This window comes from Protopterus annectens, chromosome 17.part0, assembly GCF_019279795.1.
Source record: "Protopterus annectens isolate FY-2018-M chromosome 17.part0, PAN1.0, whole genome shotgun sequence".
Classification (NCBI taxonomy): domain Eukaryota; kingdom Metazoa; phylum Chordata; order Ceratodontiformes; family Protopteridae; genus Protopterus; species Protopterus annectens.
Window position 1 is genome coordinate 608,882,888 of NC_056751.1, and position 27,967 is coordinate 608,910,854.

Genomic DNA, 27,967 nt, shown 5'->3' on the forward strand with positions numbered 1-27,967 from the left:
GTATTATTGTTACCAGGAGGGATGTAAAAGACAGCAATACATATTTGTTTATATTTATTTATTTTCAGGAAATAAGCTCTGGTGAACTGAATTTTTTTTATTGGTTTGTTGTAGGTGAAATGTGGTAATTATTGTTAAATATTAAAGCAACACCAGCACCTTTCTTTCCTCTTTATATGGTCATTACAGATGATATTATAGTCAGGAGGTATAACATTGGAGATGGTTATGCTGTGTTTAAGCTATGTTTCAGATGTAGCTAGAATGACAGACTTGTGTTAGGTAATCTGAGGATGTAGTTCAGTAGTTTTCTTATGCTTTTAATATATAGAGCAGCAGAAGTTAGATTACTGGTGTAGGGGATTGACTGCTGTGGAGTTAAGAGTATTGTGTGGAACAGAACTGTCTTGATGTTGGTTGTGATAGGTAGAGCCTGGATTACGGTGACTGGCTCTTCCTAGAAGGATTTTAGTATACTGTTGTATTACTGATTCTTGTTTTTTGGAGAGTATTTTTTCCACTTAATTTATTTTGGTCTTAGTTCAAATGGAGTTAACCAGTCTAATATGTGGAGTAAAGGTGAGGGGCATCATTACGTAACATAGGTTTGGTACGATATGTGGAGGATTTAAGGAGGAAGCATGGATAGTTGGTTGAGACAGAGTTGGAGAGATGCTGAGAGCTATTACTGAGTCATGGTAGGATGGGAGATGGCTCAGTAGGAGGACAATAATAGAGGACAGGCTAAAGAGCAGCATGATTAATTAAAGGGAATCTATTTTATTGACAGAAGTAATGAGGAAGTAGCAATCAAAAGAAGCTAACAATTTGCAGGGCTATAGAATATCTAGTGGATAGGGAGTCTGAAACCTGGTAGAAGGTATGTAAAAAGGAAGTATTTTCTATGAAGGAAGGAGTTATGTTGTCCTGCTATCTTCTTTTATGTTTCTGAAATGTAAGAAATACAGGGGTTTGAAAGAACAGAGTATGAGGATGTAGTTAAGATAGGAAGCAGCGAGAGTTTATTTGGGCAAAGTAGACATTGACATACAGAATAACAGGTACTGTTGGGAGGGGTCAAAGTAGGAATGGATGTAGTGCAAAGCACTACGTAAGGCATAAAACTTGTTGGAAATTATGGTAAATATTAGAAGGAAGATAGGAAATAGGAAACTGAAACAGGAGTTATTTTGTATGACAGTAAAGCTTTCATGGAGAGTTAGGGAATGGGTGACATAGGTGAAATGTGTATTTGGAAAGTATAATGGTAGACTAAGAAGGGATGGGTGGGAATAGGGGGTATGGCAGGGGAGTGCAGCAGATTATGCTCCCTTGGGTAAATTATTGCAGACAGCAATCAGTTTATAGCTGGTACGGAGTAATTAACAAGAAGGCATACAGTAGAACAAGTTTTCTTTCATTTACTGAATGCAGACACCAAGAAGCTAACGAGATTAAGTTACTGGCATATAAATTTTAATTTATTAATCAAGAGAAAGAGCAGTACAAGGTCTATTCTGGGGGGGTGGATGTCACAGCATGGGGCAGGCAAGCATTTAATACTCAGCAAGGTTCTTCATGTTACACTCAAATGCTAATTAATTCAGTTGCATTCTGTTTTATGAATCATGAGTTGTGTATAGAAGAACTTTAAATATCCTCTATTGAATGTACTGTTGCTTCTCATCTACTAATTTAATTATCAACATTAAGCAGTTGTAAAATTGCATCTCCTTGTTTTAACCTGAAATGGGTCCATCTGTCTCAGTTCTTTGCTCCTGGTAAACACATTTAAATAGATAAAATAGATAAACAAGTTATATCTATGACTTCAGAAAGTAAGCTTTTCACTCATTTCATGAATTCTGTTGATATTCTTTAAAATATGTCAACCAATTTAGAGGAAAAGATTTGTTTTTAACTACTTTTATTCTGCCACACATATGACTGAAATGCAAATTTTGGGCTGTTCATAACATATACTTACAAAATGAATGAATTCATTCATTTTTCAGCATTTTCCCTGGCTGCATGTTTATAGTGACAAAGATTTATAAAATCCACTCCACTTTCCAAAAATGTTTTTATTGAAATATTTGAAATGTGCCAGTCTATGTCTCAGAACTCTGGTGGCTGTACTAAGATTAAATGCATGTTGACCATATAATACATGATTAATCTAAAAATGATCCAGTGGCAGTTTGAAGGTAAAGTTGCCTCCATTATAAAGACAGGAGTGGGGTAGGTTTTGTTAAACAGCCAGCACTGCAAAACTGAATTGACCAAAAGTCAGAGTGATCACAAAATAACCACTGATTGTTAGGTTGAATGGAGATACCTGTTAGAATGGTCATAAAATAATAGCCACTGTTTGTTATTAGGCTGAGTGGAGACCAGTGTCAGAATGGTCATAAAGTAATAGCCACTGATTTTTATTAGGGTGGACACAGGATGTAACATGGACATTGAACACTGTCAGAATAATGGAAGTAGAAGATGCCATGCACTACCTGTCAGTGGCTATGGGATGTAGTAATTCATGACATCAGGAAGAAAGCCCACAGTACTCTTGGAAGATTCCTTGATTTCATCAGTGCAAATGCCTTGGACCAGCTGATTGACACCTCCACAATAGGTGAAAATATCTTGGATTTGGTATTAACCAACATGAGTAACCACTGCAGTATCCCTACAGTATTATATCCTCCCTGGTAAGATCCAACCTGAAGTCACCATCTCCCTCGACCACCTCTTAGATAGGGTTAAACAAAAAAACTTCTTGAAAGCTGATTACAACTTCCTGAGGGAAGGTATAAACAGCTTCACAGCTCCCTCCCCCTCCATAGGAACTGGCATATATGTCCAAACCTACACCAAAGTACTATATGAGCACTTGTATAGCTGCATGGAATCAGGAATACCTGACACAACAACATCCTCCTCCTCCACAAGGAAGCATAAACCTGTCTGGTGGACATCTGCAATAAATAAACTCTATAATAAAAAGGAAAAAAACTGCTGTCCAGGACTAAGAAGGAGCAGGTGCCTAATTGGAAGCAATCTCTCCCTAGTCTGAACAAGCAAATAAAAGCACTATTAAAATCATCCAAAGTGCATTTCGAGTCCAAACTGGCTACATCAGCTAAAGAAAATCACAAGGCATTATTTTCATATGTCCGCAAACTCAAGAGAAGCACCCACACCTGCTCAGAACCGGTGGTCAAGGTCACCACATACACAAATGCCATAGATATAGCCAATCTGCTGGCAAAGAAGTTCAGTGAGAACTTCACCCCTCTTTCCCCCACATCATTAAATCAGGACATCCCCAGCACCTGCCCCCCTCCGCTTATCTCTAGGGAGCAAGTCATCACTCCCTCTCAATGGCAAAAAATACAGCCTCCATGAGACCAGATAACATCCCAGGCTGCATCCTACATGAACTCAGTCAGAAAAATGCAGCATCATTAAGCACCCTATTCAACCAAAACCTGAGAACTGGCTTCATCCCAACTGAATGGAGGACAGCCACTGTCATCCCTTTGCACAAAGGTGGAGCATCCACTGATCCAGGAAATTATAGACCCATCAGCCTAACTAGCCCGATATGCTAGGCCATGGAGTGGATTATCATGGGCGTCATTAACAAGGACATTGGCAACCTTCAAACACTTGATCCTACACAGTTTGTTTTCATCAAGGGGAGGTCATGCCTGCTAAATTTGCTTAACTTCTTTGAGACAGTCACCAAAGCCATGGACAAGGGGAAGGTGGTGCACACCAACTACCTTGACCTGGCTAAAGCCTTCGATACTATTCCCCACTCGGGTATAATAGATAAAAATCTCTCAACTAGGCATAAATCCGTATGTTACCAGATTGGTAGCAAACTGACTCACTCATAGAACCCACCAAGTCAAAATAGGAGAAGCCACCTCAAGCAGCCAACCCGTAATGAGTGGTGTACCCCAGGGATCCATCTTGGGGCCCTTGTTGTTTGGGATATACTTTTCTGAGGTAAAGGCCAAAACCATTGGACTATAGCTGACCAAGTTTGAAGATGACTGTACCCCAAACATATGACTGTTGTCAGAAACATGACCTCAAACTGAATGCCAAAAAATGCATCATCATCCCCTTTGGGGAGAGTGAGGTCCCCACAAATTATCACATTAATAACAAGGTCCTAAGCATGCAATCAGTCATGAGGGACTTGGGTAACCATGTTGATAGCAAACTGACTTTTGACCACCATATTGCCTCCTTTGTATGGAAAGCTTTCTACATGGCCCACCTCATTAGTAAGGGTATCTCATCTAGGGACAAGATGGTCATAACATCCCTGTATTATTTTCTTATAAGACCCATTATTGACTACAATACCCCTTTCAGCATGTACCTCACAAAGTACATGTAGCAGCTGGAGAGACCCAGAGGTTCCTCACTAGGAGAATTCAGGGCCTCAAACAGCTACCCTACACAGATAGGCTAAAGGCCCTGTCTATCTATTCAGTCTACTACAGACTCCTCAGAGGTGACCTCTGTCTGGCATACAAAGCAATCTCAGACTCTAACTTGATGGGACTGCTGTGTATCCGCATGTCAAGCTCCACTCGAGTAACCTGCATGCACGACCTCAACCTGGTCTATGACATCAAAAGGACTCATTGGCAGGACAGATTTGTATCCCAGAGACTCCCCCTTCTGTGGAATAGACTCCCACTTCATGTCAAGCAGAGTACCTCATTAATGCCTTTTAAGCACAACTTGGATAACTGGATGGGGAACAGAAAATACACCCCTGGGATTCCACCTGTGTCCCTGCTGGACAGGGGCATCGGGTGCTGACTTGTCCAAACATAGGCTATATTCTTGGCTAGGCTTGTAAGGGCCTAAGGGCCAACAGCCTAGTAACTTCCTATGATCCTATAAGAAGCACTGGACAAAGCCTTTCTCATGCATATTTCACCTGAAATGTTGACAACAAAGGTAATATTTTAGAATTATGTATAGCTACCATTATAGGTGCATTCCATTTGCTACCGGTATTAATGAAATTGTCCAGAGGCAGAAGCAAGGTCTTTGTCACATTAGATGTTATTTAGAACTTTTTATACATGTTGTTGTCTTTTGGCTTTTCCTGGTTAGGGGTCGCCACAGCGGAACTCCGGTCCGCTAATGATTGGCAGTAGATTTACACAGTGCCGAGTTGCCAGCTCGATGCCCAACCTTCAACGAAGGCACGCCCATTCATGCCACTCGACCCACGGGGAGGACATGCAGACTCCACACAGAAGGCACTCCCCGCACACTAGCTGAGAATCAAACGGTAGAGCCTCTTGCTGTGAGGCAACAATGCTACCGCTGCGCCACCGCAGATCAAAATAAAATAAGGTTTTGTGTCAGTGTTAATGTGTTAAATAACAGTTCTCAAAATATCTTGTCTATAATGTGATCTTTACATTTATTGACTTTCAGAATCTTAAAACTAATGTACATCACACAAAAAGGGTTCTTATCAAAAATTCAGAATGATTTTAAAACATAAAATCTTTTTACTCACACGACTGTAGTCATACACAACTGTAGCTGATGAGTTTCCTGTAGTTGAATAAAATGTAGCAACATTTTCTTTGTTGTTGACAGTAACAGTCTGATCAGTTTTTTGTCCATTTGAGCCAGTTATAGTTTGCTGCAAAATCTGAAACACACAAAAAATGAGTGGTGAAGATACCCCTTCTACTTTGTACTGTTTATCATTGAAAGAAAAACAAATTACTACTGATAAATACATTTTAATAAGAGAAAAAAATGACAAGAATGTTTCCTGAAAAAGCAGTAACCAGTTAAAGAAATGGGAATGTTACATTCAGCTTTGCATTCTAAAGCCCTCAAAAAAAATAAAATAAAGTTTTGAGTTTTGCAACCTCGCTGTAAAACAAATAAGTACATTTCAGTGACAGCAGTAGGAAACATACATGTTTCAAAGGATTTGTTTTTCCCAAGTTGTGGCTTAGTGGACAGTTATCTGAAGAATTGCATTTCAGTAAGCTAATTGGGTAACATGGTACTCAGGCCAGCATAACATTTTGCAACAATTTCATGAAATAAATGTGAATGAGTAAAATATGAAACTGCTGGGTGTGTCTGTTTCCAAGGGAAGTGAGTATCTGTAAACTCAATGATGCTCGGTCCAGAACAGTTGTACAGAGTTAAGTCAGCATGACTTACCTCAATTATAAACACTCATTTTCATGGGCTTATACCATCAAAAGTTTTCTGATTAAAGCTATTACTAAACAGTGCCTGTATACGTCTTAGTAGCTTGGTTCTTTGTATACAATCCCACATACATTGTCCCTTGTCGCCAAAAAAGTAAGAACTATTCAGTTTGCTCATTTTCTGGCATTCAATATATCACACTTAGATTTCTCAAAAATGTCACCTTCTTTATACAAATAATGTTTTCATATGTCTGTTCCTTGTATGTGTGAATCCATACCATGCCAGCTGCCCCTGCAGTACCTGTGACTGTGCTGAAGAATTCTTCCTTAAATTATTCCTTACATTTCTCCTGCCACCTTTATACTTTACACCTCCATGAATATACTTATTCAGCATCTCATTAACACACATGTCACTTAAATATGACTATAAGATGTTGTACAACCTTTGCCGCACCCCTGTGCAAACACACCTACATGTGCACATTAAATTAGATGCACACAATAACATTCTTACATGTGCATGTACGCATGCAGACATATACAAAGAAACACAGATGACATATACAAAGACACACATGCATGCACACACTTATCCATATCCCATTTCTTGCTCTTATATCTGAGAAATAAACTTTTAAAAGTCAGTGTGACAAAGTAACCTAGAGACATTTGTTGCACTTCCTAATGGCTTGCCCTGATGCAAGACCCAGTCTGTGATCCATGTTTTCTTATCTAGAAGATAACGTGCACCATTGTTAGATGCATAAATTGGTTGGTCCACATAACTCTTTCCCCAACAGTACCACCTAGAGTCTGTGCTGCTGCCCATGACTCCATTCTAATTTGTGTGCATTCTGTTGGCAGATTTCTCATGATCAACAACACGGGCTAGATTTAAACCTGATAACTTCTATCCTAGAGGCAAAATATCCAGCATGTACTTGTGAGGTGAGAAGAGCCCGTCACAGATATGGGGATAACATGCACACCCTATAAATAGAGTGAGCAAAGGTCAGAATCACTCCTCATACATTGTCTGTGAAGCAAACATCTTACCCATTTTTTCAACATTATTTCTTCCATGACACAATTTTCAAAAGTATTTCAACTCACAGGGGGATTCCAGTGGGAGTGGGTAAGCATTACAGGGTCCAGCACTAATCCCAGTCCTGTTCACACCTGTGATGGACTTAATCAAAAGAGTGTTTAGAGGGAACAAATCAACAAAGCTGATAAATGCAGATGATGTGGCACTACAAGCAAGCTCTGAACAGGAACTTCTGCAATTGAGAGGAGGATTGTAATTCACATTGGGTCACATCTGATGAAGCAGAAGATAAGACAATAGGTAAGTTAGGAAAATGGGGTGAAACATTAGGTTAAATAGTGAAACAAGTTAACAACACAAGTATCTGGGTGATGTAGTTGAGGAAAAGTGAAATCAGAATAAGGAGGTCAAAGCTAGAAACAGAAGTGCTGCAGACAGATGGCATGAAGTGTCAGGGGAAGTGTATGACTGAAGGATACCAAAGAAGTTGTAAAATAAGGTGTACAAAGCAGTTATGCAGCCAGTTCTTCTGTATGGCAAAGATAATGGCAAATTTTCTTGCAACTCCAAAGGGGTTGTTTATGCTGCCCTGTGTCAGTACTGTAATATGTTCTATATTGGGAAAACTAAAATAAAGTTAAGGGACAGAATTTATGAGCATTATAGGGACAAAAAAAAGGTAACAAACATAATGCCTTGTATAAGCATATAGAAAAATACTCAACACATGTTTTTTTTATTTGCTGTTGTTGAAAGGGTCAAAATAGATCCTAGAGGACGTCCCTGGGAAGATTATTTAGAATTCAGGGAATTATGTTGGCAAATTAAATTGAATGACTTTACCCCCCCAGGTCTTAATGACAACATCAGTATAAGCAGCCTATTAAAGCTGCGTTCTTATGTTATATAATTTTTATTCGTTTTTATATGTTTGAGTTGTATATTATGGCTTCTGTTAATTGAAATGTTATTATAACATTTCCGTCACTTTTTAAGTAACAGTGTTTTTTTACTGCTTTATTTTAAAATTTGTCCATGAATTCAAATGTGATGTGTTAGTAAGCCAATGAAACTTCTCATAACATTAATTATGAACAGACTTTCTCTATGTTATGTGTTCTCACAGGTTTTAGTATACTTAACAAGAGTGTATTAAGTTTTGTTGTCTTCTGATGAAGTCTTTGGTTAAAACCTGACGAAAGTGCTCAATAAAAGGTTTTTGATTATCCTGTTCTTGTAACACTGTGTTCCAGGCTTGCTCATCCTTTGATAGTTGATATGACACCTGGACCACCATATAAAAATGGGGGGAAAGGATTTGTTGACAAAGATCTTGAATGATAATCTAAAATGATATGGCCCCAGTACAGTGCCCTGACAGATGCCAGTCTAACATAGGATACCACTGTGTCAATGGATCAGGCAACCTGAGTTTGATTATTAGTATGGGTACCTGTTGGAGCTATTGTTGAAAGGATGGAAAAATGATGAGGTATGACCTACTCACCATTCTCTGGAGGAAGGATGAGATGGTTTCATTGTGTAGGGTGGGCCTTTCTCTGTAGCCCTTTGAACTGCCTGAGGAAATGGTTTGAGCCTGGAAATTGTCACTGTCCTAGGGTGTAAGGTGAGGATGGTGCAAAGTCCACATTACATTCATAGCCCATCTTACAGAATAATGTCAATATTTTAGGGACATTTTTATTTATTTATTTATTTATTTGTTTATTTATTTATTTATCCTTTGTTAACCAGGTTAGTCCCACTAGACTAGTATCCTATTTTTAAGGCAGACATGATGTGGTGTTTATGATGTTAGAGGAAATTTGGCCAGGATATTGGGGAACTTCAGCATAGGGGGACAAAAATGAAGGTGGCACATCCGGGTTCTGTCTTCATTCCAGGTATGAAGGCAGCCCAGAGAGACAGCAGAGCCATAGAGGATGCAACCCAGTGTGCTGATAATGCTAATATTGTTGTTGCTGAAAAAAAGTATGGCATTGGAAGAATCACTTCTTCTTCTTCTTCTTTTGGCTTTTCCCGGTTAGGGGTTGACACAGTGGATCACCTGTCCACTCATGATTGGCAGTGGAGTTTTACAGTGTCGAGTTGCCAGCCCAGCACCCAATCTTCCACAGAAGGCACACACACACACACACACACACACACACACACACACACACACACACACACACACACACACTCACACACACACACACTCACAACTAGGGCCAAATTTTAGAGTGTCCAATCCACCTACTGCATGTCTTTGGGATGTGGGAGGAAACCGGAGCACCCGGAGGAAACCCACATGACCACAGGGAGGACATGCAGACTCCACACAGAAGGCACCCCAGCCGAGGATTGAACTGGAGAACCTCTTGCTGTGAGGTGACAATGCTACCACTGCACCACTGTGGCTGCCCCCATTGGAAGAATCACTGCCATATGAAAAAGTAAATGCTGTGATGGTGGAGAGTGAGTCTGTAGCAGAGGAGAAGAGGAGAGGGGAGCAGGTTGATAAACAGGAGGAGGTGGAGCCTGATTCAGAAGAATTATTTCAAAACAGGTTATTCGAAGGTGAAACAGAGTAGTAGAATGGATGCATTATTACAACCCTTCAGTCAGGAGGGTTGCAGGATGATTATTTGGAGCAGATGGTTAACCAGCATGAGCCAGAAAATAATTCAGCAGCATCATGGGATGACATAATGGAGAAAATAGAAGAAGAGTGGAGAAAATGTAAGTCCAGTGAGAAGACATACGCTCAAACTGTAAAAGAAGGGGAAGGAAAAAAAGAAGGATATAAAAAGAAGGTGTACAGTTCGAATAAGCAATAAAAAGGAGAAAGGATTAGACAGGTATGAAGTGTGGAACTCCTTGATTGCACCTTTAGGTGTGACTGCAAAGGAGATAAGAGCATTTATTCTTAACAATGGGACTTTTGTGACTTATTATTTGATAATGGACAATTTATGGAGAATTTCATAGGAAAATATGAACAAAAAAGAATGTCTATTCTTGGTCTGTATATGTTATTCAACCGTTTTTAGACAGACAAAAAAAGAATACTGGTTCAGTTTAGAAGTGAGGTTGAACCTGTAGATTTACAAATGAATGTACTGACTATTTGCAAGGACGTATTGGACATTACAAAAGTTTATGATGAAAGAGGATGGGAAGTTGGAGTAATATTAAAAATGGAAAATGACAATGTGATGCATATACCAAGTATTATTAAGGTCCATGGTAGTAAGGGTTTTGTGAGATACACAGGGCAACTGAAAACTTATTTTCTTTGTGGAAAAGATGATCATTTGATTAATGAATGTGTTGCAAAATGTTATTTGAGTGGTAATACAGGGCATAATGCAAAAAAGTGTGATTTAGCATGCAAGAAATGTGGTAATACTGGACACTTGTGGTTAGAATGCGAACTAGACATACAAGAAGGTGAAAATGAAGTTACACAAGAGAAAGAGGTAGAAGAAATGGTGACACAAGAACAAGTACAGCAAAATGAAATTAATGTAGAGGTTATACATAAAGATAAAGAAAGTGATAAGGAAAAAGAAACATTACAGATGAGACAAGTGAATAAGAGTCTGAATGGCACAAAGTAAAAGGTAAAACAATTTTAATAGGGAAAAGAGTTAGGGAAAGGAAAAGAGCATTTAAAAACATAATGCTTACAGAACATAAGAAAGGTAAAGGATATGAATTATAATAACTGTTCTGTAAAAGCTGAGAACATTAGCTTTAAATGTTAACAGTCTGAAAAACATTAAGAGAAGAATTAGTATATTACAATGATGCACTGAAATAGGTGCTGAAGTATTAATATTAGACGACAGAAGACAGTTAACAGAAGAAGAAAGAACAAAAAAAACAGAAAAACTTTGGAATGGTATGGTTATTTGGAATATAGGTAAAGAAACATGTTCAGGCATATGTGTATTATGTCAAGAAGACATTAAGATATTAGATGTTACCGTAGTTGAACTAGGTAGAATAACAGTGTTAGACATAAGATGGTTAAAATGTGTGTATAGAGTTTTAGCTTCATATGTATATGTTACCAAGAAAGAAATAGAGATATGTTCAAAAGTATACTTAATTATGTATGCACAAATATAAATATAATAGGAGGGGATTTTAATTGTGACCTAAAAGAAAAGAAGAATAATTGTGATGTTAAAATAGTTACTGAAATTATGAGGAGTGGTATGTTAAAGTTACAGGAAAATAAACATTGGACATACAACAGAAATGAGATTAAAACTAAAATAGTCTATTTTTTTTTAATTTCAGAAAGTTTAAAAGTTAAACAAAAAGGAATTAAGTATAATGGGTTTTCTGATCATACAATGATTTGGAATAATATACAAGAAAATGAAGAATATATTAAGATACGAAAAGGAATTAAAAGAATTAATGGAAAAGATTTGGATTTTAGTAGAAAGAAAAAGCTTATAGTACTCTGGAAGCATCATGTAAGTACGAAAGAGTTCTATGAAAATTGGACAGTATGGTGGATGCATTTTAAAGAAAAATATAAAAACATATGATTAGAATGCATAGAAAAGAAAATAAAGAAAATAAAAGAAAAATAAAAAATGTTTAAGTCAAGAAATATTCAAAGGTGTATTTGAGAAAACAAAGATATGAAAATGAAAAGGAAATTTATAAAATAAATCAGATTAAGATTTATAATCTATTATAAAAACAAATATATTTGCTGCAAAGAAAAAATAGAGGTAGCACCTTTTTGTGTAAGATAATGAATGAAGGAAAGATAATAAAAGAATTAAATGATAAGGAAGGTAAAATAATTAAAAAACAACAAGGGATATAGGAAATGGTTAAAAAGCACATATTAAATGTATTTATTAAGTAAGAAGTGACTATAGAAAAGAATTATGATTGAGAGAAATTAAGCAAAGAAGATAAAGAATATTTAGAAAAAAGAATTAATATAAGTGAACTGATCGAAATTATGAAATATATAAACATGAATTCTGCAACAAGAACAGATGGAATCGAATATAACATGTAAAGAAATGGAGGATTGGCAAATAGCAATGTTTATAGAGGTGATGAATGAATGGCTAGAAACAGGGATTAAATATAAATACATCTGTACTATAACATTTATATAAAAAAAGGATTAGAGATAAGATAAAAAATTGGTGAACAATAACATTGAATAATACAGATTACAAAATATTTGACAATAATTGAAAAAAGATTACAAAGTAAAATGGAGAAAGTATATGACCAAAATTTATTTGGGAGAAAAGGAAAGAGAAATCAAGAATTACTATGGATAATTAAAGAGGTAATTGATGACATTATCAATAAGAAAGTAGAGACAAAAACAATGATAGGGGATATAAGTAATGCTTCTGATAACATACAGCAAGATCATTATCAGGGAATTTACAGGCATACAATATAAGTTAAAAAGTTTTAAGCGTAATTAAATTGATGTATGAGAATAATTATGTGAAATTAAATGTGAACCGATGGAAAAGGGAATTAGTAAAAATAGAATGAGGAATAAGACAAATTTGTCCAGCCAGTAGTTTAATTTTTTCATTGGTTATGAATATAATAGTGATTAGAATTAACAAAATGTCAAGACATGGAGACTATAAAGTTGTAGAATAAGTTCAACTGTCAATAATGTACACCAATGCAGATGATATTGTAATAATTACAAAGAATATACTATGTATGGAAAGAGTAAACTTAAAGTTAGGTGTAATGTTGGGAAGACTTGGACTAAATATAAATAAAGAAAAAAGTAAAGGGTTTTGCATTAATGGTGAAATAGGAGGTGTTGAATTTAATGACAAATACATAGATGCGTTAGGAGTAAAATTTGAGAAAAATTAATACAAACAGGACCAATGGGACAAAGTGATGAAAGAAATAAAGGGCATGTTTATGTTTTGGAAAATGTATAGGTTTTCATACAGAAAGAAAGCACATCTAGTCAATAATATGATGTTAGGTAAAATAGTATGTGTAGCAAATATTTATATGATACCTGTAAAAATATGAAAAAGAACCAATGATGCTAATATTTTCATTTATTTGGGGTTCTAGAGAGGGTGGCCTAATGGTTAAAGTGTTTGCCTTGCAAGCACAAGGTGCAGGGTTTGAGTCTCACAAGGGATAATTGGCTAGACTAAAAATGGCTCGCAAGGGCAGTTAGCTTAGTACTAATCTATGAACCCATGAACCTGAACCTGGTTAAAAGACCAAGGGGGCCTAGGTTTAAGTAATCCTGTTGTACATGCAGCATCTTTAAGTTTATACAAAGTATTAAAAAGTATTATGAAAGAAGAAAAAATTTGATAGAAATGATAATGTATTATAAATATAAAAATGTATGAGAAGGAATGGAAGAAAAAAAGAGAGGTAAAAGTATTAATAATGATGAAATAAAAGAATATCAGAATAAATTGTATTATGGAAAATAAGAAAAAATGCAACAGAAAAGAACAGAAAGCAATGGTATGTTAATATAATGAAAAATATTTATTTTGCTGACCCATGGAAAGACGAAATGAATAAGAAAAAAGCTATATTAAGAAGATATAAAAACTATAATAAATAAATAAATAAAGGAATGTAATGATTTTTTGTGGAGATTATCCATATGCAAACTGCCTGTAAAAGCTAATATGCAGTATGAGAGAAAAGATAGAATTTGTAATAACTGGGGGGAATTAGAAACTGTAGAACATATTTTTTTTAAATGTGACAAAAGTTAAGAATTTATGGGTAGAAATATGTAAACATGATATGGTTAAAAAGTATTTAAAATATGAACAGTTAAACATGGACATGATAGAATATGGTTATTATGCAGCACAAAGAGAAGAAGAAGTAAACAAGATGGACAGAATTATTTTTTTATGTTGCATAGAAAATATGGAATGAGACATTCTGCACAAGCCAGTGCATTTCTTTGTGCCGGTCCCAAGCCCAGATAAATGGGGAGGGTTGCATCAGGAAGGGCATCCGGCATAAAACTTGTCCAAATCATTCATGCGGACACCAGTAAATATTTGCATACCAGATCGGTCGAGTCCCAGGTTAACAATGACCACCAACAGTACTGTTAGCCAACAGGGTGCTGGCAGAAATTGGGCTACTGTTGGCCAAAGGAGGAGAGGAGGGGAATGGCATGCCTGAAGGCAGGAAAAGAGGAGAAAGGCTAGGACTGTGGTAGTGAGGGTCAGAACTTTGAATGTTGGTAATATGACTGGTATAGGGAGAGAGCTAGCTGATATGATGGACAGAAGGAAGGTTGGTATATTGTGTGTGCAAGAGACCAGATGGAAGGGGAGTAAGGCTAGGTGTATCGGAGGTAGGTTCAAATTGTTTTATCATGGTGTGGATGGGAGGGGAAATGGCGTAGGAGCTATCCTGAAGGAGCAGTATGCTAAGAGTATTTTGGAGGTGAAAAGAGTGTCAGATAGAGTGATGTTTATGAAGCTGGAAATTGATGGTGTAATGATGAATGTTGTTAGTGCATATGCCCCACAAATTGGGTGTGCGATGGACGAGAAAGAAATATTTTGGAGTGAGTTGGATGAAGTGGTGATGACTGCACCCAAGGGTGAGAGAGTGGTGATTGGAGCAGATTTCAATGGGCATGTTGGTGAAGGGAACAGAGGGGATGAGGAAGTGATGGGTAGGTATGGTGTTAAACAAAGGAATGCAAAAGGTCAGATGGTAATGGATTTTGTGAAAAGGATGGACATGGCTGTGGTGAATACATATTTTAACAAGAGGGAGGAGCAGAGGGTGACATACAAAAGTGGAGGAAGATGAACACAGGTGGATTATATCTTATGTAGGAGGGCCAGTTTGAAGGAGATTGGAGACAGTAAAGTGGTGACTGGGGAAAGTGTAGTTAGGCAGCATAGGATGGTGGTTTGTAAGAAGACATTGGTGATCAAGAAGAGGAGGAGGAGTGTGAGGGCAGCACAAAGGATCAAATGGTGGAAATTGAAAAAGGGTAATTGTGAGGTGGAGTTCAGGGAAGAGTTAAGACAGGCACTGGGTTGTAGTGAAGAGTTACCAAATAGCTGGGTAACTACAGCAGAGCTAGTAAGGGAGAAGGCTAGAAAGGTGCTTGTATGACATATGGACAAAGGAAGGATGACAAGGAGACATGGTGGTGGAATGAAGAAGTACATGAGAGTATACAGAGAAAGAGGTTGGCAAAGAAGAAGTGGGACTGTCAGAGAGATGAAGAAAGTAGACAGGAGTATAAGGAGATGAGGTGCATGGCAAAGAGAGAGGTGGCGAAGACTAAGGATAAGGCATATGAAGAGTTGTATGAAAGATTGGACACTAAGGAGGGAGAAAAGGACCAGTACCGATTGGCTAGACAGAGGGACCAAGCTAGTAAAGATGTGCAGCAGGTAAAGTTGATAAAGGATAATGAGGGAAACATACTTACAAGTGAGAGAGTGTGTTGAGCAGATGGAAAGAGTACTTTGAGGGGTTGATGAATGAATGGAATGAGAGGGAGAGAAGGATGGATAATGTGGGGATAGTGACACTGTGATCTGTAGTGAGAGTAGGGAACAGGTGGAGGAGACCCTGAAGAGGTGGAGATATGCTCTAGAGAGACGAAGAAGAATGAAGGTCAGCAGGACTAAGACAGAATATATGTGTGTGAATGAGAGGGAGGACAGACGAATGGTGAGGATGCAGGGAGTAGAGGTGGGGAAGGTGAATGAGTTGAAGTACTTGGGATCAACAGTTCAGAGAAATGGGGAGTGTGGGAGAGAGGTGAAGAAGAGAATGCAGGCAGGATGGAGTGGGTGGAGAAGAGTGTCAGGAGTGATTTGTGACAGACGAGTACTAGTAAGAGTGAAAGGGAAGGTCTACAAGAGGGTAGTGAGACCAGCTATGTTATACGGGTTGGAGACAGTGGCACTGACAAAAAGGCAGGAGTCAGAGCTTGACTTGGCAGAGTTGAAGATGTTAAGATTTGCACTGGGTGTGACGAGGATGGACAGGATTAGGAATAAGTATATTAGAGGGTCAGTCCAGTTTGGAAGATTTGGAGACAGAACCAGAGAGGCAAGATTACATTGGTTTGGACATGTCCTGAGGAGGGATGCAGAGTATATTGGGAAAAAGATGCTAAGGATGAAGCTGCCAGGTAACAGGAAAAGAGGCAGGCCTAAGATAAGTTTTATGGATGTGGTGAGAGAGGACATGCAGGTGGTTGGTGTGACAGAGCAAGATGCAGAGGACAGGAAGAAATGTAAACAGTTGATCTGCTGTGGTGACCCTAATGGGAGCAGCTGAAAGAAGAAGAAGAAGTGAATCATGAAGTGCAATGGATTAGCAAGGAGGAAGTAAGGATAGCTATGAAGAGGATGAAGAATGGAAAGGCTGTTGGTCCAGATGACATACCTGTGGAAGCATGGAGGTGTTTAGGTGAAATGGCAGTGGGGTTTTTAACCAGATTGTTTAATGAAATTTTGGAAAGTGAGAGGATGCCTGAGGAATGGAGAAAAAGTGTTTTGGTACCGACTTTTAAGAATAAGGGTGATGTGCAGAGCTGTAGTAACTACAGAGGGATTAAATTGATCAGTCAATGTATGTGATATAGATTTAATTATATTAGAAGACAAGATTTTTAACAAATGAGGAAAAATTACAAACATTGAAACTATGGGGAGGAAAGATAATCTGGAATATGAGACATAAGGGATGTTGTGGAATAACTATATTGTGTACAAATACAGCAACGATATTATATCTAACTTTAGCAAAAATGGGAAGATTAACCATTGTAGATTTAAAATAGAAAAAACAGGTTTATAGAATTATAACATTATGCGCTTATACTAACTGTAAAGAAAGGGAAAGCTTGTTTCATCAGATTTTAGACTATTTAGTTATACATATGAATATTAGAATGACAGCAGACTTTAATTGTTATTTAAGAGGCAAGCGTAAAAATAAAGGGAATTATATAAGAAAAATTGTAGAAGTTATAACATGGTAATTTAAAAGTATGGGACAAAAATTCATGGACTCACTAAAGGGGTATTTTTAAAACTCAGATTATTTCATAGTATCAGAAGGTTTAGTTATAGTAGAAGGGATGGTAGTTGAAACGGGATCTTCTGATCATCTTGCAATATGGTTAGAGATAAAAGAAAACAAGCTATATATAAAAATAGACAAAGGAATAAAAAGGATAAATGAGAAAGCATGGAATGAAGAAGGGAAAAAATAGTAATACAGTAACTGAAAGATCATATTACCATAAGAGCATTTTATAAAAATCGGTCTGAATAGTGGATGATATTTAAGGAAAAATATAAAACATTTTTTAAAGTGGCAATATGATGTGGGAAAAGTAGCGAAAGAGAAATATAAAAGAAGATACACTGATGCATTGGTAGATTTAGAACATAATGATAGAAAGTACTCTGACAAAGAAAAAGAAGTATATGAAAAAAATCCAAAAATAAATTCAACCATTGTTATATAAGCAAATATATTTTTTAAAAGGAAAAAGAGAAGAAGTATCAAGTTACTGAATCAGGTTATTAATGAAAGATGGTAGTGCAATGAGATAAATATAAAATGTAAATGGAGAAACAGAAAGAACTCAGGAAAAGTTTATGAATAGTGTAGTATAATATGTACAGGGTATGTTTAAAGAAAAATGTAGGTGGTAAAAAACATAGAAAGTAAAAAAGTTAACAGAAAAATAGAATAAAGAGCTGGAAAAGGAGATTTCTTTAAATGAGCTAGTTAAAGTATTAGAACAAGTAAATATAGATTAGGAGGCAGACCCAGATGGAATAGGGTATGAAATTTATAAAAATTTAAGGGATAGGCAAAAAAATAATTTCTAAAGATTTTGAATAAATGGTTAAATGAAAACTTTATGTATAAATAATTATGCAATGGAATACTTAAATTCATATGGAAGAAGGAAGACAGAAGAAAATTAAAAAAACTAGAGACCAATAGTACTGAATAATAATGATTATCAGATCTTTATGAAAATAATACAAAAGAGATTTGAAACTAAAATGGAAAATATTATGAAATATATATATAGTATAAAGGGGAAGGGTTGTCCAGAATTATTAATGCTAGAAAAATTGTGTATGGTATTATGAACAGAAAAAAAAGTGAAATCATGAGAGGGGACCTTAATAAGGCGTTTGACACAACTGGATGTGGTGGTGCTGCGGTAGCATTGTCGCCTCACAGTAAGACGTTGTCCTGTTCGATTCTCAGCTAAAGCATCTTCTGTGTGGAGACATGCGTGAATGGGTGTGCCTTCGTTGAAGGTTGTGCATCAGAGCTGGCAAATCGGCCTGTAAAAATCTACTGCCAATCATTAGCAGACCGGAGTTCTGCTGTGGCGACCCCTATCCGGGAAAAGCCGAAAGACGCAACAACAACACAACTGGACATGAAATTTTATGGGTAATAATGAAATAATATAATATAAGTAAGAAAGTTAGGAAATTATTTATGTCAGTGTATAGTAATAATAAAGTAAAAATACTTGCAAATGGCTGATTAAGCCAAGAGGTACATATGAAGAATGGTGTAAGATAGGAGAATTCCCTTCACAAGATCGAAGTTGCAAAACTTCGAACTGCAAATGGTTGATACCATTAGACTGAAACTTTAAACATTTTGAATGGGGATCACTGTACAGAACAGAATGGGAAATTTACGATTTTCCTCACTGTAGTATGACCTTGGAATTGGTATATCTATTTAGCAGGGTATGTGGGGGGTGCAGCCCCCCTATGTTGGTAGATGTAGGGGGACTTGCCCTCCTGGAAAAATGTAAAAAAATGTATTATAATTTCGAAGTTTCAAAACTTCAATCTTATGGTCTTGACCATTTGCAGTTCAAAGTTTTGAAACTTTGAGCTTATAGAGTATATCCAGGACAGGGATGTCCAATTAGTTGCATACTCTTTGCATTCACTATGAATGTGATAGTATGTGAAATAAATTACAAAATGAAGGAGGCAGGATATATAACACCTAAAGGGTTAAAAATTCCAGTTATGTTAACATATGCACTTGACATTATAATAATTGCAAAAAACAGAATTTTGATAAAAGAAGTAATAATTTGCACAAATGAGTCAAGAGATGATAGGGATGGCTTCAAATAAAGGTAAAAGTAAGGTTTAGGTGATGTAGTAAAGATTGGGAGTATATATTTTACAATGGATGGCATTTCTGTGTTAGGTATAAAATTTGGGAATAAAAGTGTAATTAGAATTCAATGGGAAAAACTATAGAAGAAATATAGCAAACATGTCTTTTCTGGAGAGCATATAAATTGTCATTCAGAAAAAGGCTTATTTCAGATATTCAGTACTGATGGGAAAAATAGCAAACTTAACAAGTGTATTTATGTTGCCAACAGTACCTGAAAAGAAATTATTGCAGAAAAGTTTTTCATTTATTTAGGGTTCTAGATTAAACCTAGTAGAAACAGGAGTTTTATATGTAAATAAAGAAGAAAGAGGTTTAGGGTTAATTAACCAAGTGATATATGCTTCTTCCTTAAATTTTGACAAAATGTTACGGTGGATAAATGAAAATAATGATAGATTACTAGTAAAACTGTATAAATAAAAGTATGGCACATTTTGGAATATGGTAAAAAGAGTAAAAGAGAAAACAGGTGTATAAATGATGAAATAAAATGTTATCAAGAAAAATATTTTTGTGGAAAATAAAAATTGACGATAAGGAAAAAGAAAAGTATGGTATAAGAATGTAATGATAAAACATTACAATGTAAAACAATGGGAACATCTAACATCTATAGATAAATTGCCAGTAAAAGCCAATATGCCATATAAAATTAAATGTGATAGAATATATTTACATTGTCAAGAAGAAGAAACAATGTAAAGTGTTCTTGAAATGTAGATGAGTAAAACGTTATGAAGAAAACTATGTAAAGAAGATTTTTTGAAGATATAAAGGAAGTGTATAAAATAGACATGGGTATGATTTAAAATGGATATTATAAGAATAGAAATAAATAATATGTTAAAAGAAAATATAAAAAGTTATTTTATGTTATATGGGTTATATGGAATGAAAGAATAAATGCAATTATATGTAATGGTAAATGGGTCTTAGTAAAATCAGATGATTATGGAAAAAGGAGTGGGGATCTAATAGGGATGAAAATCTAGCATGATTGTAAAAGTAATTATGAATATGTGTAAGCAGATTTGTATATTTATATATTTGTACATATATTAATATTTGTAAATATGTAAATATTTTCTAAATAAGAGTTATTTCTGTATATAAATAAAGGACCACTACTCGTCATTGTTGTCAGTGGGAACCATTTTGAAGGAGCACTTCCTGTTTAGATTTTAGGCACAGAGGTGACCTGGAGAAACAGGAAAGCAGATAGAGGATGAGATATTGAAGTAGTGAAAGAAATGAAGGCTAAAGCAAATATTGAAACTGGAAGATGTGTGTAGGATTCTGAAGAAATATTTCAAAGAAACCTGTTTGATGAAGATGTGTCAGCAAATGAAGGATGTATAATTACAACCCTCCAATTGGCAGGGTTGTAGGATGATTTACTTAAAGAAATGGTGGTACAGAGTGAGCCAGAAAATGAAGGAGATGTTGCCTAGGGGGACATTATGGAGAAAGTACAAACAGAAGATGCAGAGACAATCCTGAAGAATAGTGGTGAGATGGAAAAGAAAACATATGCAGAGAAATTAAAAGAAGGCAAAAGTGTAGTAGCAATAAAGAAGTTAGAAGAAAATGAAAAATGAAATTATGTGATAAAGATTCAAAGTAAAGAAGACAAAGAAATGGACAGGTATGAGGTGTTGAACAATTTAACAGATCCTTTGGGTGTAAAAGCACATGAGGTAAGAGCATGTATTTTTATTAACAAAAATACATTTTGTGACATATTTGAGACTGTTTTTTCAATAACATTTTTTCTTGGAGAATATGAAAAAACAAAGACTGTAACCCTTATAATCTTTATGTGATAAAATCATTTAACAGGGAAACAAAAAATAAGATTCATGTACAATTTTGAACAGAGGTAGAAACAGAAATTTTGAAAGGACATTTGAAAGCTTTATATAAAGAAGTACTGGACATTGCAAATGGTTATGACAAAAGGGGTCAATGGACTGGTGTCTGGGATTTTAATATTGTGTTAAAAATAGAAAGAAGAAAAAAAAAAAAAATATATATATATATATATATATATATATATATATATATATATATATATACCAAGCATGATAAACGTGGAGGGGAATAGGGGTGTCGTAAAATATGGACAACCCAAAACATGTTTCTTTGTGGAAAAGAAGGACATTTGATAAGTAACTGTGCCAAAAGCAAATGTTATATTTTAGGAGAAATGGGACATGTTGCAAAAAATATTAATTGAAATGTTATAAATGTAACAAAATTGGAAATGTATGGGTGGATTGCAAAAATGAAAATAACATTAAAGAAAAAGAAAAGAAAATAAACAAAGAGAAGAAATTTTAGAAGTAGTAGAAATTGAAGGAAAAACTAGAAGAGAAAAAAATAAAGAGGATATGGAAGAAGGTTCTGAAATAAGTGATGAAGAAGACATAAACTGGGAGGTAGTAAAAGGGAAACATCTATTTGGAAAAGGGAAAAGACAGAAAAAGAAAAAATAAATGGATATACAAAAGATAAAAGAAAGGAAATGGATGAAAAAGAATACATACAGTAAAAGATTTGGGCTTGTTATAATGGTTAAAGTGTTTGACTCAATGATGAAAGGTACAGTGCCTGATTTTCACCTTTGTGAAGAAAATTGTTTAGGCTTTACAACTGCTTGCTATGAAAAGCCTGCCTAGCAAACAGATATGAATTTATGAAACCATGAATCTAAGGAAAAGAGAAAATGAAAATTTTAGAGTGCATTCTGTAAATGTGAATAGTATTAAGAACACAGTAAGAAGAACAGGAATTTTGCAGTGGTGTAATACATGTGCTGTAGATGTAACTATTTTAGAAGATACAAGATCTTTAACAAATGAAGAAAGATTATAAACAGAGATTTTATGGTGAGGAAAGATAATTTGAAATTTGGGAAATGAGAGATGGCATGGAAGAGCCATATTCTGTACAAATACAGTAAAAATATTAGATGTGACATTAGCAAAAATGGGAAGATTAACCATTGTAGATTTAAAATGGAAAGAACAAGTATATGGAATTATAACTCTTATATGTTTATACTAAGTGTAAAGAAAGGGAAAGTGCATTTCATCAGATTTTAGATTATGTAGTGATAAATATAAATATTATAATGACAGAAGACTTCAACTGCGATTAAAGAGGCAAGTGTAAAAAGAAAGGAAATGACAAAAGAAAAATGTTAGAAATTATAAGATATAGCAAGTTAAAACTATGTTATAGTATCAGAAGGTTTAGTTGGACAAAAACGATCACCTGTTTGGGGAAACAATATGAAAAAAATTGTCATCAGAAAAGCGGTCACAATATATATAGTTCACAATTTTGAGCATAGTAATAATAATTTGTTGTTGAATAAAGATGCATATATTGTATTTTATTTTAGTTTTAAAACTTAGGAAAGTGAAGTTTGTTCCAGAGGTCTTCTTTTCACAGCAGTTAAAATGCTTCTTCTGCTAACAAAAAGACATCTATCTCTTTGAGCTTCCTAGTTAAAAGATACTAGCAGTAGACTCAAACTTACATTTTCATAGTGTTTTTGAGTAACAAAAACACCAATAAGTATGGCGATCACTGCAATCAGTACCAAGGCAACTGTAGTACATGCAATTATGACTGTCTTCTTATTTCGTGCATGCTGAACAAATCCATAGGCCTGAAAAATAAAACATAAACAATTAGATGGCGTGTTATTACTGAACTGTTCATTGTGTGAAAGTTTGAAAATTCTGTATTTCCAAAGTATACACATTATACTTTCACATTCTTAATAATTTGTTTCTTAAATATTATTTTCATTAACTGGATCCACTAATATTTCCTTTACTGGCATGTTTTTTCTGTTAATGACCCCATCGTTACATCCCCACTGTTTACTTTATCTTTAACATTCCTTGAGGGTAGAACACTGCTTTGTTTATTGAATCCTTCTTCAGTTAATACAGTTAAGTATCATACTTACTGAGATATCTCAGCATTCTTTGATTTTCATGTTTTATGTCTCTATACTTTTAATACTCTATCAGCAATCTTCCTTTCATTGAAAGTTGTCAGGCGTCAAACTTTTCTGGGTACATTTTATCACGAATTTTGCTAAGACCTGCCTAGTGACCAATTTATTGGATTCTTGACTACTGCATTAAGCATTCAGATTTCTTTTTCTGTGACATTTCATGGGAACAATATTACCTCTAACAGATACCTCATAAGGACAACACTAGTCGTTGTACTCTTACTAAAAATTTAAACAATAGGACTTCCATTACTGGTATTGTTATGTGGCACAGTGCCAGTGCTGGGACCACTGCATACAGGTTATTTAAACGATATGAAATAATAGTGAAAATAATGAAGGTCACTTGTTTAAATTACTGTAAAATGCAGGAATGTAGACCTGAGCAGTGTGTGTTTACATAATAAGCTACCCACAATGATCTTATGTAGTTTTCTTTTAAATGTCTGCAGCATTCTGCAGACATAAAGCTGATACCCTCTTTTCTTATTACTGTCTAATGTAAACATCAATAAACATAAGAAATACTACTACAGTGTAACAAAGCAAATTGTACAGCATTTGTCCAGCAACTGTACCACTGAAAACAGATTGAAAAGATCAAAAGTTTGGCAAAGGTAGCTCCAAAACTGTAAATTAAATCCATCAGCAAGATATTGATAGTTTCTTCACAGAAGGTTTCATGAAGTATGCTGTCTTATGCATTACCAAATTAGCTGACTAGGAGAGACAGACTGATAGATAAGAGGTAGGTAGACACACATTTATGTAGGTAAATAGAAGGATAGATAGGTAGATAGACTTATTACATATTTAATTAAATCATTCTTTAGGTGTACTGCATGATACCTCAGTAAAATTCATCCTTTTTTAACAAATGAAATGCATTTTTATATTTCTATAGTATCTTCTAAAAAGCTTATTTTACTCATTAGTGTGTAGGTAAATCAGTACTGTCTGTACTTGCTTAATGCTCTAAATCATTGTCCTTTTTTAATTCTTAGAAAGTAGCTTCACAGAGACATAGCCTCCAGATACATGCATTTTTCATTTTATTATTCAGACAACTTACCGGAGGTTCCATAGTAAGCTCTGTTTTGCTACTGGTGTCCATTTTATTGCACTAACCTGCTCAAATATAAGTGATTAAAAACTGAAGTAAATTATGTTTTTCACTTGCAGTTGTAGTAGTTATGGACATATGTTGTGGACATAATCCTTATATACATCCTTAAATACCAGGAAACACACTTTTACAAAGATAATTTCCTCATTCCTCATTGATCAGTGGGACATTTCAGTATCAGCTGTGACATAAATGCAAAAATTAACTGGAAATGAAGACTCATTTAAATAATGCAGCAGATCAAGTCTTTGCTTCCTAAACAACATTACTCATTAGTGAATCACATTATTCTCAAAACAGCCTTTGGCAAAAATATGACATTAATACCTTAGAGATAGAACATATTTATTATGCAGAACTCATTAAGTAAGCAATGTAGCTGTCACATTGTCTTGATGCACATAGGCTAGAAAGCTCCTTCGTTAGATTTTCCCTTACCTTTGTAGAATACAAAATAGAGACTCAAATCTTGTTTGCAATGTTTACAACACTTACCTTCACCACTTGTTGATGGCCAATAACTTCCCTTCAGTACAACACAGTCAACAATTTTGCTACTGGAAAGGAACTGGATATGCAAGGAAAACAATAAAAGTAAAAGCAATAGGAACAATAACTAAGGGGTGAACACTGAAATGGCATTTAGGCAGTAGTGGCAAGTAAATGCTCTCTGTGTACCAGTTACACTCACATAGTACTGATGAAAGCTGTGGAAGTTAGTCATAGAGACACCCACTAAAATGCTGGAGTTTATGGAGCAGGGGCCATCAGACAGGCAAAGATGATCTATCCACTGCCCATCCCCTGCACAGAATACATCAGAGATGCTGCATACAGTAAGGAGATAATTTAGGGATATGGACTATGAAACAGATCTAACAAGGTACAAAAAGGACAACTGGGCAGTGATTATAAGGGATGAGGAACCAAAATGGTACATAGAGTGGGCATGTCTACAGATGAAGAAAGGAGTAAATAGGGCGTATGATATTGGTGTACAACATCATCAAAGCCCCAGAGAAAGGAACATTTTTTCAAAAATAAGCAGCAAGAAGGAAATAGAAAGGCCCCTGTGTATTATGTGTATTATGTGTATTTAGTGTGGTACAAAGCTGTGATTGGTGAAATTATTTATTGCTAAAATGGTTCATGTCCATTGAAATGATATGAATATGTGAGTATCTGCACACACATGTGCTGGTATTTGTGCATTTGTGTGTATGTGTGTGCATGGGTGGGGGGGCTATGAGGAGACATTACATAGATCTTTGACTCTAGATGAAGAGCCAAACCATCCAGATGATCTGCAGAAACACAGGGGCTACCTGGATGTTTCTGTTGAGAATGTCTAGAAAGATAATATACAGACATATATCTGCAAGTGTGATCAGAACCTATGTTACAATTAAAATATTATATTACACAGCAAAGGCATAGGGCAGAGCAAACAGTGTGTTGATATGCCTATATTTTTTTATTTATTTCTTACATTTGATAACTAGTCAAGTGGTCTGGTCTGTAGTCCAAGCTCAGCCACAACCCAGGCAAAAAAGGCAGATACAACAGAAACAAGTGGAATGTAAAACAAAACATGAATGACCTTTAGAAAATACACAAAAAATGTAAGCAATTAGCCAAACAAAATTAACATATATTTTAGTTGCCTACATACATACATTGAAATTATACAGTTATGCAAAGTACATTTTTGCCAGAAAGTGGTGAATAAGTAAAGACAAATGAGGTTTGGTAACAAACCAGTTTCTTCAGGGACATCTTCAGAGGGAGGTTAGATAAATATATTAGTGGGAGCTAAGATGGTAGGAGGGATGAAAGTGTTAAATGGGAATTTGGGTGATTAGGAGGAAATGAGGTAATGGTAGGGAGGGACTTAAGGGGTTTATGCAAGTGTAACTGGGTAGGGAATCACATTTTGATGTGAACGTGCTAAGGCAATGTTACGTCTGAGACAACTTGTAGGTATTTTGGAAGACAGGTAGTCCTCGGTAATATGGTGATAATGGGGAGAATTGTATTTTTTTCTTTCTCCACTGTATGTCAGACTGTATGGTTTTTCACGGTATGTTCACTGACTGGTTTTGTTGGGTGTGCCTGACTGGTTATGTTGGATTGGTAGGGTGTAGGTGGTTGTCTAGTTTCAATTGTTTTAACTCAGGAGTCTATGAGGGTGTCGTGTTTTCACCAGTGGTGATAATAGCCTCTGGCTTGCTTTTGCTTGGTGTTCAGTGCTTTGCAGGGGGTGTATCATCTCTTTGTGGGGTTTTAGTTCTTGGTAGTTGGAATGGCCGGTTTAGCTGGTATGCCATTTGTGGGAAGTCGGCGGTCAGTGGTGGTGTTGCAGTAAAGATTCATTATGGTTTGGTTTGCTGTCTCCTCATTTCAGTTGGCAGAAGCAGGTTTCCAGGGCTGTTGTGCATACTCATAGTGCTCTATGGATAAGGATGGTCCAGATATATATACTGTTACTTGCTAAGTTTATGGGCAGATACCTAAAATCTGTCTTTATTTTATGCCTTTGTCCTCTCATTTTGGCAGGCTTTGTGTTAAGAGATATGGTTTGCTGTTGGATGTGACAGACAGACAGTGCAAGGGGGGGGGGGTTAAATGATTGCTTAGCTGTGTTCTTAGGTAGTTGTTCTTTATTGGGTGCTCCTTTCCTGGGCTTAGAGGAGAATTATGTGTCTCAGACATAGTCAACAGTACAGATTTTTCTAACATGTCAAGCATAGGCTAGAAAGCTCCTTTGTTAGATTTTCCCTTACCTTTGCAGAATACAAAATAGAGACTCAAATCTTGTTTGCAATGTTTACAACACTTACTTTCACCACTTGTTGATGGCCAATAACTTCCCTTCAGTACAACACAGTCAACAAATTTGCTACTGGAAAGGAACTGGATATGCAAGGAAAACAATAAAAGTAAAAGCATATGTCAAGCATGTGTGTTTTCTTTTTACTTTTTCCTATGTCTTGGTCTGTTTTTCAAAAATGGCGGTTTGCTGGTAAATTTCTGACACACGATTACCAAATACAGTTGAAAATAAGGACAAACATTTCCATTTCAGACTTCCTGCCTTTCAGAAAATTCATGCTAATGCATAACCTGTTATTCTGTGTTTCAGACTTCCTCCCTTTCAGAAAATTCATGCAAATCAATAGCCTGTTATTTTATCACTTTGTTATGTTTGTAGGAGTAATGTTGCAGTCCCTATACTTGTCCCAGTTTTATTGTAGCTTTGTCCAGGTTTCTTGCTTTGAGTG

The 27,967-nt window shown here is 35.7% G+C and overlaps 1 protein-coding gene across 1 annotated transcript in view; it reads right to left on the reverse strand.

The window, feature by feature from the left end:
- Positions 1-24,787, reverse strand: part of LOC122791722 (gastrokine-2-like) — a 76,061-nt gene extending 51,274 nt beyond the window's left edge. Inside the window, exons 1-3 of the mRNA XM_044059622.1 lie at positions 24,633-24,787; positions 23,072-23,203; positions 5,564-5,701 (exon numbers count right to left, since the gene is read on the reverse strand). Coding sequence (XP_043915557.1) covers positions 5,564-5,701; positions 23,072-23,203; positions 24,633-24,674 — 312 coding nt within the window. The 5' untranslated portion in view covers positions 24,675-24,787. The remainder of the gene's footprint in view (positions 1-5,563; positions 5,702-23,071; positions 23,204-24,632) is intronic.
- Positions 24,788-27,967: the final 3,180 nt, after the last annotated feature.